The following is a 12,979-nucleotide window of genomic DNA, read 5'->3' as shown; positions in this document are numbered from 1 at the left end:
GCGCGTTGTTTCCATACATTTTCATCTAGCGTCGATGGTGGCAGCATTTTTTTACTTTTCAATTGAGGAAACGGCTAATTCTACGGTACTTCACTTCATCAAAGGGCTGCCCCATTTTGTTTATGCTCATTCAACGGCGCGGTATGATACTGTGGTGCCAAGATGACAACCTTACTTAGTAAGTGCTAGGAAACTACAATTAGTCAGATTACGAAGAGGAAGAAAATACCGTACAAAGAACTGACTTCGGGGGCAGGCACAGGCGCAGGAACAGCTGAGATGCCACCAGCAAGCGAATGTAGGATGCAATAACGTGTTGGAGGGAGGAGTTGGGAAGGAACTGGTACGCCGTGGTCGACGCTGCCCTGTAAGAGGCACAGACCAGACGTTCCACGCCGAGACGGAAGCTACCTGCCTCCTGCTGCTGCAAACCTACCACGGGTGGCTGCAAATGAGTCGCGACATAACCAAACTTGCGTCCTCAAAAACCGAGGGCCCCCATGGACAACAATAGCCGGACACCCAGACGCAGACGACCCAAGCGGACCAGCCGAAGTTCCGCCCAAGGTAGTCGACATCGGAGCAGTAAAGGCGACACAAGTCAACGCGGAGCCCCTCCCGCGGGCGATCTCAAAGGTCGCCCCGAGAACAGCGATCAGTATGACGGTAGAGAGCGAAGTATGTGGTAACTCCAGCAATTCCAACTAGGGTTTACGGAGGCCTCCCTCGGACAAAAGGTGACTACTGGAGTTGTTCCAAATTCCCCCACCCCCCTTATTCTCAATTGGGAGATTAGTCCACCCATAACCCAATAGTCTCTTAAAATTCGAAACGAAAAGAAAATTCCAAATTAGTACACATGCATGCAACGTACCTTAATAAAGGCCAGACTTTGTACCCAGTACTTCAGAAGACTGGAAAGAACAACGTGCAACTAGCAAACTCTCAAGGGGCCCGCTCCACCTCTCCCTGAAGGAGACTGAAAGGTGCGAAAACAAGCAGACAAGCGGTCATTTCATCAGTGCACCTGATGATATCAAGGTGGACGCTTGCTGAAATATTATACCTACTGGACACTGACTTCCGGCCGTTCACACGTGAACTATTTCGTCAAACCAATACCGAATGACGTAACTGTATTTTTTTTTTCAGGCGATTATGATTTTCCGACTTGATTCTTACAGGCACATTTGCCGATAATGTTACTGCAAAACACGATGGGCCACGAGAGAGTTTCCTAAAACAGTTTCCTGTAAGGAACGAGCGGTAATAGACTCAGAAGAAGATACAAAGAGTAACGTATGAGACATGGTTCGTACCTTTCCCAGCGCAGCTTTCGGCGACTTCGATCGCAGCTGCTTTCTTCTGCTGGTCCTTCATTAGCTCAGGACAGTGATTGATGTGTTCCTTCAGAAGATCCAAGTCGTATTCACCATCAGAGTTGAGCTGAAAACAAACATAACGTAAAGAATTTTACAGTGATAAGTGACAACGCAGCAAGTAGGGAACTCAAAGAGACCTTTGGGGAAAGGAGAAGTACCTATATGAATTTAAGATGCTCCAATGGCAAGCTGATACTAGACAAAGGAGGGAAAGCTGACAGACGGAAGGACAACGTAGACGGTCTTTACAGTGTGATTCCTTGATGATGTTACAAACTTTCAGGTACGCTGTGGAAGAGTAAATGTATCAATTTGAGGCAATGGACCCTGGCCCGCAAACGACTGGGTCCCAACCAAAAATGTTCTAATATCTGTGATAGGGGAATGAATACATGTACCAGTACTGCTGTTGCCAAGTTTGTAGAGTAGTCAGTCCCGACGAACACTGAGATGTAGAGGTTGGCATACTATGTACTGATATGAACAGTCCTGGTGTGCAATGTATGTGTCATAGCAGAACACAGTCTGTGTTTACAACTTGACGTAATAACTGAAATAAATCGTTGTAGCTACGTCATAAGTTGCATTAAGAAGAGATTTCTTTTATTTCCTGGTGGTGATTAGTTTTGACCACCTTTGTCCAGGATCAAATCATCCATTTAGTACGCGTAAGAATTCAAGCGAAAGCCAATGCACAAAAACTGCCCCTGCAGTAATGGTCAGAGCAGCACTATGTCCGAGTCAACCACAGTAAAAGGACAGACGCAGGTGTCCGACACTAGTCACTATCAACAAATAAAGAAGGATACTTCTTAATGCAGCTTATGATAAAGCTGCAATCATTTATTTCAATTTTAAAACAAGATGCGGAATTATTTTTCACCTGCTGCATGTTGCAAGTTCGTTGACGTACTAACGTCGTTCAGCCCGAATAAAATGGAGTTGCAGGCTATGGCGGAACTTGGAGACATGATTTTCGTATGTGGACAAACAAATGGAAGCAGCGGAGAATCGAGCGACTTTCCAACGGTTAAGTGAATGAGGGCACAGTACGACGATCGAGCCGTTCGACGAACTACACGGGCTCCCAACTTAGATGATGCAGTGCTTGCTCGAGTGGATGACGTGCTTGCAGTCACCAATCTATCAGCTGCATTATTAATGAATGTTTCGCAGTATTATGTGGCGAGTATTAAGGATACCATCAACAGAGAGTGCATGCTTTGAATCCTGCTGACTTCGAACTTCGTGTTGTATTCAGTCAACGAGTCTTTAGGAGCCTTGCAGTCGATCATCTATTGCGCATGTACATTTCACGGACGAGGCCTCTTTAATCACAGATGGCACACTCATGACTTGCAATAACCATGGTTCGATCGATGAGAATATCTACGCTAAAGTTATCAAGAGCCATCAACACAGATTATCCGTCAACGTGTAGGCATAATCAGTTACAATGTAAATGGTCAGTTTCTTCCTTGTCCCCGCTAAAATGCACTAGTGTATGAAGCATTAATGAGACACATAACACTCAGGTTCCTGGAAAATATCGGACTTGTTATTCGTGAACGGATGCCGTACTACGTGATCGAGGCACATCTCATTTTGGTCTAAGAATTCGTGAACACCCGAATTAGCCATGCCCTGAAAAGTGGATAGGCAGAGGACGTCACTTAATTTCTCCTTGTGGGGCCATGTGAAAAGTCTTGTGTACGAGACGAATGTCGAGAATGAAGAGGGACTCCTGGTAAGAATTCTCGCTGCCTGCAACACTGGGGTATTAGGATGGGTATGACAGAACTTTGTACAGCGATGCCATGCCTTCACTGACAGTAGGCGGACTCCATTTTGAACATCTGTTGTAAATTTTACAGTTTGTGAAACAGGTAAATGGAATTCATTATTACTGTACCGCAGACTTAGGATTTTCGGTCTCTCGACTCCAAATTATGTACATCGTTACTAGTCCATCAACAGGGAGAATTCTATACGTCATGACAAAGGTGCAGATGTTGGGGCCCTGGGTTTGACCCCTGTGCGAGGTTATGGCGGAAGTGGAGTAGATTTTCGCTTACATCTTTCGGCTCCGGCGTTTCCGGACTAGGGTACTTTACCTCAAACTTGACACATTAATCCTTATACATAATCCCTGATCATTTGTAACATCATCACGGAATCACCCTATATAACGGAAACAAATTTGAGGACATTATTACAGAAAGAGAAAAGGAAGGAAATGAAGATGAAATGGAAGATATAATACTTTGAGGAGAATTTGAGAGGCCTCTAAAAGACGTAAGTCGAAACAAGCCCTTGGAGAAGACGGTATTCTTTCTGAATTACTGAGATCCTTTTATGAGCCAGCCATGACAAAACTATTCAGTCTTTCATGTAAGATATATGAGACAGGTTAAAAGCACTCCCCACACCTTGCCGGTGAACTAGCCAGTTGGTACTGAACCTAGCTTACTCCTCTTCAAATTTCACCGTTCCACAATCACTATGCACTCCATCATGACGCTGACTTATCAAGCCCAAACTCTTTTACCTTAACATCAGAACATTTACTGATCAATATTCTTTAACACAGAATTACGCACCAAATTATACAAATAACTCAGCAACTTTGAACAATATTACTTTCCAATTATCCTTACCGTCTGTACACCACAGCCCCATTCATTCTCTGTTAGAACCCCCTGATAACTACTACAACAATGCTTAAGTGCAGAAAGTGCGGGAAATAAAATATCATCTCTAAACTTATCGACTACTCACAGAGATTTTCAAAAGATACACGATGGTTATTCTATGCAAAGAGTAATGCGGTGGGGGGGGGGGGGGGGGGGCAGCTGCTTGCTGTTTCAACAGCATGGAAACCTGTAGCCTAGAGGGTGAGTCCCTGGGTCGTGGCTCGAGCGAGAAGGGAATGCCTCCCAGATATGACTGATAAAAGGGAAATAAAATGCCACCCACTGAGCAAAAGGCACACCAGCGTCTGATCCACGGTCGACGGTTGCTGACAGCGTCTGTCTCCATATCAGGAGCGGATGACATGTTGGGGGCAAACAATGGAATATCACGTGACAAACCTCCTGGAGAACCACATGGATACATTCACCGCTAAACGTCCCAAACTTTCAAATCATTCCTCAACAGGCACTCGAGGACGGCAGTTTTAAGTGGGTCGACGTTAAAGACGAATATAAGGACTGAAAATCAGTGTTAGAACATGAAATATTCGAAGTATATATGAAGTGAGCCCCCCCCCCCCCCCCATGAACCATGGATCTTGCCGTTGGTGGGGAGGCTTGCGTGCCTCAGCGATACAGATAGCCGTACCGCAGGTGCAACCACAACGGAGGGGTATCTGATGAGAGGCCAGACATACGTGTGGTTCCTGAAGAGGGGCAGCAGCATTTTCAGTAGTTGCAAGGGCAACAGTCTGGATGATTGACTGATCTGGCCTTGTAACAATAACCAAAACGGCCTTGCTGTGCTTGTACTGCGAACGGCTGAAAGCAAGGGGAAACTACAGCCGTAATTTTTCCCGAGGGCATGCAGCTTTACTGTATGATTACATGATGATGGCGTCCTCTTGGGTAAAATATTCCGGAGGTAAAATAGTCCCCCATTCGGATCTCCGGGCGGGGACTACTCAAGAGGATGTCGTTATCAAGAGAAAGAAAACTGGCGTTCTACCGATCGGAGCGTGGAATGTCAGATCCCTTAATCGGGCAGGTAGGTTAGAAAATTTAAAAAGGGAAATGGATAGGTTGAAGTTAGATATAGTGGGAATTAGTGAAGTTCGGTGGCAGGAGGAACAAGACTTCTGGTCAGGTGACTACAGGGTTATAAACACAAAATCAAATAGGGGTAATGCAGGAGTAGGTTTAATAATGAATAGGAAAATAGGAATGCGGGTAAGCTAGTACAAACAGCATAGTGAACGCATTATTGTGGCCAAGATAGATACGAAGCCCACGCCTACTACAGTAGTACAAGTTTATGTGCCAACTAGCTCTGCAGATGACGAAGAAATTGAAGAAATGTATGATGAAATAAAAGAAATTATTCAGATTGTGAAGGGAGACGAAAATTTAATAGTCATGGGTGACTGGAATTCGAGTGTAGGAAAAGGGAGAGAAGGAAACATAGTAGGTGAATATGGATTGGGGGACAGAAATGAAAGAGGAAGCCGCCTGGTCGAATTTTGCACAGAGCACAACATAATCATAACTAACACTTGGTTTAAGAATCATGAAAGATGGTTGTATACATGGAAGAACCCTGGAGATACTAAAAGGTTTCAGATAGATTATATAATGGTAAGACAGAGATTTAGGAACCAGGTTTTAAATTGTAAGACATATCCAGGGGCAGATGTGGACTCTGACCTCAATCTATTGGTTATGACCTGTAGATTAAAACTGAAGAAACTGCAAAAAGGTGGGAATTTAAGGAGATGGGACCTGGATAAACTAAAAGAACCAGAGGTTGTACAGAGATTCAGGGAGAGCATAAGGGAGCAATTGACAGGAATGGGGGAAATAAATACAGTAGAAGAAGAATGGGTAGCTTTGAGGGATGAAGTAGTGAAGGCAGCAGAGGATCAAGTAGGTAAAATGACGAGGGCTAGTAGATATCCATGGGTAACAGATGAAATATTGAATTTAATTGATGAAAGGAGAAAATATAAAAATGCAGTAAGTGAAACAGGCAAAAAGGAATACAAACGTCTCAAAAATGAGATCGACAGGAAGTGCAAAATGGCTAAGCAGGGATGGCTAGAGGACAAATGTAAGGATGTAGAGGCCTATCTCACTAGGGGTAAGATAGATACCGCCTACAGGAAAATTAAAGAGACCTTTGGAGATAAGAGAACAACTTGTATGAATATCAAGAGCTCAGATGGAAACCCAGTTCTAAGCAAAGAAGGGAAAGCAGAAAGGTGGAAGGAGTATATAGAGGGTCTATACAAGGGCGATGTAGTTGAGGACAATATTATGGAAATGGAAGAGGATGTAGATGAAGATGAAATGGGAGATATGATACTGCGTGAAGAGTTTGACAGAGCACTGAAAGACCTGAGTCGAAACAAGGCCCCCGGAGTAGACAATATTCCATTGGAACTACTGACGGCCGTGGGAGAGCCAGTCCTGACAAAACTCTACCATCTGGTGAGCAAGATGTATGAAACAGGCGAAATACCCTCAGACTTCAAGAAGAATATAATAATTCCAATCTCAAAGAAAGCAGGTGTTGACAGATGTGAAAATTACCGAACTATCAGCTTAATAAGTCACAGCTGCAAAATACTAACACGAATTCTTTACAGACGAATGGGAAAACTAGTAGAAGCCAACCTCGGGGAAGATCAGTTTGGATTCCGTAGAAACACTGGAACACGTGAGGCAATACTGACCTTACGACTTATCTTAGAAGAAAGATTAAGGAAAGGCAAACCTACGTTTCTAGCATTTGTAGACTTAGAGAAAGCTTTTGACAATGTTGACTGGAATACTCTCTTTCAAATTCTAAAGGTGGCAGGGGTAAAATACAGGGAGCGAAAGGCTATTTACAATTTGTACAGAAACCAGATGGCAGTTATAAGAGTCGAGGGACATGAAAGGGAAGCAGTGGTTGGGAAGGGAGTAAGACCTGGTTGTAGCCTCTCCCCGATGTTGTTCAATCTGTATATTGAGCAAGCAGTAAAGGAAACAAAAGAAAAATTCGGAGTAGGTATTAAAATTCATGGAGAAGAAATAAAAACTTTGAGGTTCGCCGATGACATTGTAATTCTGTCAGAGACAGCAAAGGACTTGCAAGAGCAGTTGAATGGAATGGACAGTGTCTTGAAAGGAGGATATAAGATGAACATCAACAAAAGCAAAACAAGGATAATGGAATGTAGTCTAATTAAGTCGGGTGATGCTGAGGGAATTAGATTAGGAAATGAGGCACTTAAAGTAGTAAAGGAGTTTTGCTATTTGGGCAGCAAAATAACTGATGATGCTCGAAGTAGAGAGGATATAAAATGTAGGCTGGCAGTGGCATGGAAAGCGTTTCTGAAGAAGAGAAATTTGTTAACATCCAGTATTGATTTAAGTGTCAGGAAGTCATTTCTGAAAGTATTCGTATGGAGTGTAGCCATGTATGGAAGTGAAACATGGACAATAAATAGTTTGGACAAGAAGAGAATAGAAGCTTTCGAAATGTGGTGCTACAGAAGAATGCTGAAGATTAGATGGGTAGATCACATAACTAATGAGGAAGTATTGAATAGGATTGGGGAGAAGAGAAGTTTGTGGCACAACTTGACCAGAAGAAGGGATCGGTTGGTAGGACATGTTCTGAGGCATCAAGGGATCACCAATTTAGTATTGGAGGGCAGCGTGGAGGGTAAAAATCGTAGAGGGAGACCAAGAGATGAATACACTAAGCAGATTCAGAAGGATGTAGGTTGCAGTAGGTACTGGGAGATGAAAAAGCTTGCACAGGATAGAGTAGCATGGAGAGCTGCATCAAACCAGTCTCAGGACTGAAGACCACAACAACAACAACAACAACAACAACAACAACAACAATATGAAGTGAGAAAACTAGCAAATGTGATCCATGAAAATAAACGTCTTAGTGCCTCATAGTCTCAGAGTGTATTTCCCAGAGTATTAAAGATTTTATCCCATATTCCGATAAAACTGTCTTTTTAAAGCTGCGTGCCAGTCCAGGGAACATCAACATCATTCAAGTTTATGCACCAATGCTGATACTCATGGGCAGGAAGTGGACTCATTCTATGACCAAATAAAGAAAGTACTTACCCTTAATACGAAGTTAATATAATATTAGGAGACCTCATAGCCATACTGGAAAATAATGGGAGACCTCATAGCCAAACTGGAAAAAAGGCAGATGTGTACATTTATTAGAATCGTTTGGTTTAGGAACATGAAACGAGAAAGTTAATCACCCAATACAGTTGTGCCAGGAACAAAACATGAAATTCGCTGATAATTTGTTCAAATTACCACGAGGATGCTTGTGCCATATAGCTATACATGGAAATCTACGGCAGACAGCAAGGTAACGTTATTCGCAACTAGACAGACTATATTTTAATCGATAAGCGTTTTGGAACCTGAGTCACCAGACCATCCATTTCTTCCAGAACAGATGATCCATCTGGCCATACTCTACACTTAGTTCCTCTAAAAACAAAACTCGTAAAACAGAAAAAAAACAGCTAAATCTAGGACAGTAAGCACTCCATCTTCAGGCCACGAGTGGCCTACCGGGACCATCCGACCGCCGTGTCATCCTCAGTGGAGGATGCTGATAGGAGGGGCGTGGGGTCAGCACACCGCTCTCCCGGCCGTTATGATGGTATTCTTGACCGAAGCCGCTACTATTCGATCGAGTTGCTCCTCAATTGGCATCACGAGGCTGCGTGCACCCCGAAAAAGGGCAACAGTGCATGGTGGCTGGATGGTCACCCATCCAAGTGCCGGCCACGCCCAACAGCGCTTAACTTCGGTGATCTCACGGGAACCGGTGTATCCAATGCGGCAAGGCCGTTGTCCAAACCTAGGACAGTAGCTTATGAAAAACTGAAACAGCCTGACTTGATAAATCATGTGATCATATTATCAACAGTAAAATAGTGACTACAAAGACCTTGATTGATCAAGAGAACTATATCAAAGTTAGGAAGAGATGAAAACATTATGATAACAACTGCTTAAGAGACACTAGGATGTGAAAAAAAGGGGTTTTAAAGAGAAATGGATGCCTGATGAAATTCTTTCATTGGTGGGTGAACGCTGAAGGCAAACCCAGACAGATCTAATTGTTTACAATAATATTTAGAAACTTACGTGGTCGGCAATCAGAACAACAGAATATAAATTGTGACATCTCGAATATGAAGACACTGAAAACTTGCAAGTTCCACATGATGTTTTTAAATTATATAAAAAGCTACAATATGGAAGAAGAAATGTCTCTTTGGTAGCCAACAAAAATTATAAAATAGTTCCTGATGAGACAGAGAAGAAAGAGATATTGAAAGACAGTATCAGGAACCTCTTTCCAAATGACAAACGAAACGCTGAGATTTCTACGAACGATAAGGTAACAGGACCTTCAGTTATGAAAAAAGCAACCGATAAAGACACACGAAACTGTTAAAACAATGAATCCACAGTACCTCATGAAATTCCATTTGCACTCATTGGAATTCTTGGTGAAGAAGGTATAGGAGTCTAATACAAACAATTTTAGCAAAATTTGCATTGCTCCTAATTTCAATGCCATATCAGCTTTCATTTCCTTGCCAAGAAAGGCGAATGCTCTAACATGTGAATTCATAAACTCATTAGTCTTATGAGCTATTTGCTGAAAATATTTCTGAAAGTCATTCATCAAAGGTTATTTGAAAGGTGTGTGAAATGTTTAGGTGCAAGAGAAGCAATAGTTGCAGTACAAGTTCAAGTGAAAAAGTGCTATGTTCAGGATAAAAGAATGAGCCTTTCTTGAATTGATTACGAACAAGATTTTGATTGAGTACAACATCATAAATTTACGAAAATTCTCAAAAGAATGGGTATAGACCAGAAAGACATTCGCTGTATAAAGAAAAGTCATCAACATAGTTACTTCTGTAGAGGGTATGGCAAGCGTGTGTTATGTCACCTCTGCTATTCAGTTTTTTACTCAGAGAATATATTTCAGGAAGCACATTGTGATTTAGAAAATGGCGCAAAGGTTAATATAGTCTTCATCAACAACATTCACTATGCTGAGGATACTGTGCTGATTGCTGATACGTCAAATGATCTTCAGTAACTCGTCAACGTAGTAGGAGATAACGACACGAATCTACATCTGAATATTAACACTAAAAACACGCGTTTATAATTGTCCCAATTTAGCACAACGCCTTTACAAATATAGATCTACGATTCAATGGCTCCGTAATAAAAAAAAGTGGACAAGTTTAAGTACCTTGGAATGTGGATCTGTGAAGAGCAGAGATAAAATACCGCTAAGAGAACTTCAGTAATGCTATCATAAAATTCCAGAAAATTAGATCGGTACTTGCACACATTTCTGAAGGATGCACACTAACATACGCCAAAAGTAAAGATGATCAAGGCATTTGAAATCTGCTTTCAGCGCAGAATGCTTAAAATACCTTCTACATTGAGAATAACTAACATCTAAGTGTTACTACGATTAAGCATACAGCGAGAAACGTGAGCAGCATTAAAAAGAATAAATACTGTATACTTAGGACACATCGTGTGGAAGAGCAAACATACGCCTCTCCAGATGAAAAAGGCAAGGTTGGGGGTGAAAGAAGAAAAGGACGAAGAGGAATATTTTGGTTATGTAACAAAGCAGTAGACAAGATCACCAAGTGCAGACCAACTACTACAAACTTCGGATCATAGAATAAAGATAAATCGCATGGTCACCAACTTCCATTAATGGATAGGCAGAAGAAGAAGAAGAAGAAACATCCTCAGAGTTCAAGAAGAATGTAATAATACCAACTCCGAAGAAGGCAGGTGCTGTCAGGTATGAATATTGCCGAACCATAAGTTTAATGAATCATACTTGTTAAACACTGACGCAAATTTTGATCAGAAAAATGGGAAACTAGCTGAAGTCGACCTTCGGGAAGATCATTTTGGGTTCCGGGGAATTTTAGGAATACGCAACAGATGCTGACTCTAAGACTTATCTGAGAAGAAAGCCTGAAAGAAGGCAAACCTAATTTTATAGCATTGTAGATTTAGAGAAAGCTTTTGAAAATGTTGATTGGACACAGTCCCTGGAAATTCTGGAGGTAGTAGGGATAAAATACATGGAGCCAAAAGTAATATATGGCTCGTGCAGAAAGAAACCAGAAGAGTCGAAAGACGTGAACGGGAAGCATTAGCCGCGAAGGGACTGAGACAGCGTTGTAGCCTTTCCCAGATGTTATTCAGTCTGAAGAATGAGCAAGCAGTAAAGGAAACCAACGAGGAATTTGGATAGTTCAAGGAGACGAAATAAACAGTTTAAGGTTTGCAAACGGTGTTTAATTCTATCAGAGACGGCAAAGGACTTGGCAAAGCAGTTAAAAGAAATGGATAGTCTCTTGAAAAGAGTTTGTGAGATAAACATCAAAAGTAGTAAAACAAGGTTAATACATTTAATAAATGGCATTATTTGTATGCATAGACAAGGACAAGGCAGCTTGCTTTTTACATTGTTGTCCGGTATTGAAAACCGCGCTCATCGTCAGCATACATTATGTTGCGTGCTACAGGCTACGTATTATGGGAGACAATATGTGCTTATAACCTGTGGTGTTTTGCTTTAATGTCTATTACTTACATGTATGATGGCTACAAGACACTTCGAGCACAGAACTGTTCCGTTGAAATAAGTCAGATGGCGCTGTCGGAATTGGAGCAGAAAGTTAGGCGTCAAATAGTAGTAGACGATTTCGGCTCTTTGAGCATCAAAATAACTGGCGATACCAAAAGAAGTGTCCACCAGCAACAAAAATCAAGAGCAATGAAATATTTATTTCATCAGTTATAATAAAGTACCTTAAATCATTTCTGGTGTCATTAAAGTCCAAGGAATTTGAAAATTTGTTTTTTTCCTCAACAATAAAGCAAAAGTAATGTGAGAAGTTGTTGACCCTTCCCTCATTTCTGTTTGAAAAAATAAGCTACATCGTATCTGCTTTTCGTTTCCTTTGACCTGCTGCAGGACACCAGTAGCCTCTAACTGCAAATGGGCCTCCAGTGGCGTGTCTGTGACATCAGTTTGTAAACGTCACCAAGAACGTATACTTTGCTCAGAGGGGAATGAAGACACGATCAAGACTTATGAATTGTGGATTATCTCAGAGTCAAGGTTCTATTCGAGGTGGGTGGATTCCTTTCCTACACAGAGAAAACCTTTGTTGAGAAAACCTTGGCAGTTACTTACAGTGATTGATCGTTTCTTTCCACCTACTGACTGTGCTTAATATTTTTTACAATGAAATTGTTAATCACTGACGATAGGACATAAATACATAGCAGACAATACAAACGAAACATTGAGTACTAACAGTGAATATAGAATTAAATCAGGACGGCATAAAATTTCGGATGTTGTTCAGGAATATATTCTGAGTATTTTGCCATAAGAAGTCTGCGGTGTCCGGTAGCTCGTTAAGAAGTAATTACGTTTCTCTTGATTTCTTGCCTCCATTTATTTTTTAATTTGTATTTCCTCAAAATATCTGAACAGCGCTCCAAATGACGACGATGTGAGCTGTGTGTCTTGTTTGGAAACAATCTAGCTCCAGTCATATGTTCAGGTTGCGTCAAGAGCTCGTGCAACACACTGACAACTGGTGGCACCATTGTCAGAAATGGTAGGTAATACATTCTCTTCCAGTTACCGTGTTCTCGCATAACTCGTACAGTTCTGCCACGGGATGATCCAAGTTCTCGTAGGACCCCACGTAGAGATGTAAAACAAATGTGACGTTTTTGCCGTCGCTGAGTATTAGGTCGATGTGCCGTTCTTCCGTTGCATCCAGTTGA

The 12,979-nt window shown here is 41.8% G+C and overlaps 1 protein-coding gene across 1 annotated transcript in view; it reads right to left on the bottom strand.

The window, feature by feature from the left end:
* LOC124796253 overlaps positions 1-12,979 on the bottom strand; it is a 48,367-nt gene that overhangs the window by 14,669 nt on the left and 20,719 nt on the right. Inside the window, exon 5 of the mRNA XM_047260355.1 lies at positions 1,320-1,446. Within this exon, the coding sequence (XP_047116311.1) occupies positions 1,320-1,446 (127 nt within the window). The remainder of the gene's footprint in view (positions 1-1,319; positions 1,447-12,979) is intronic.

Source organism: Schistocerca piceifrons, chromosome 4 (assembly GCF_021461385.2).
Source record: "Schistocerca piceifrons isolate TAMUIC-IGC-003096 chromosome 4, iqSchPice1.1, whole genome shotgun sequence".
Classification (NCBI taxonomy): domain Eukaryota; kingdom Metazoa; phylum Arthropoda; class Insecta; order Orthoptera; family Acrididae; genus Schistocerca; species Schistocerca piceifrons.
Note: the sequence above shows the minus strand (reverse complement) of the source record. Positions and strands in the feature narration are given on the sequence as shown.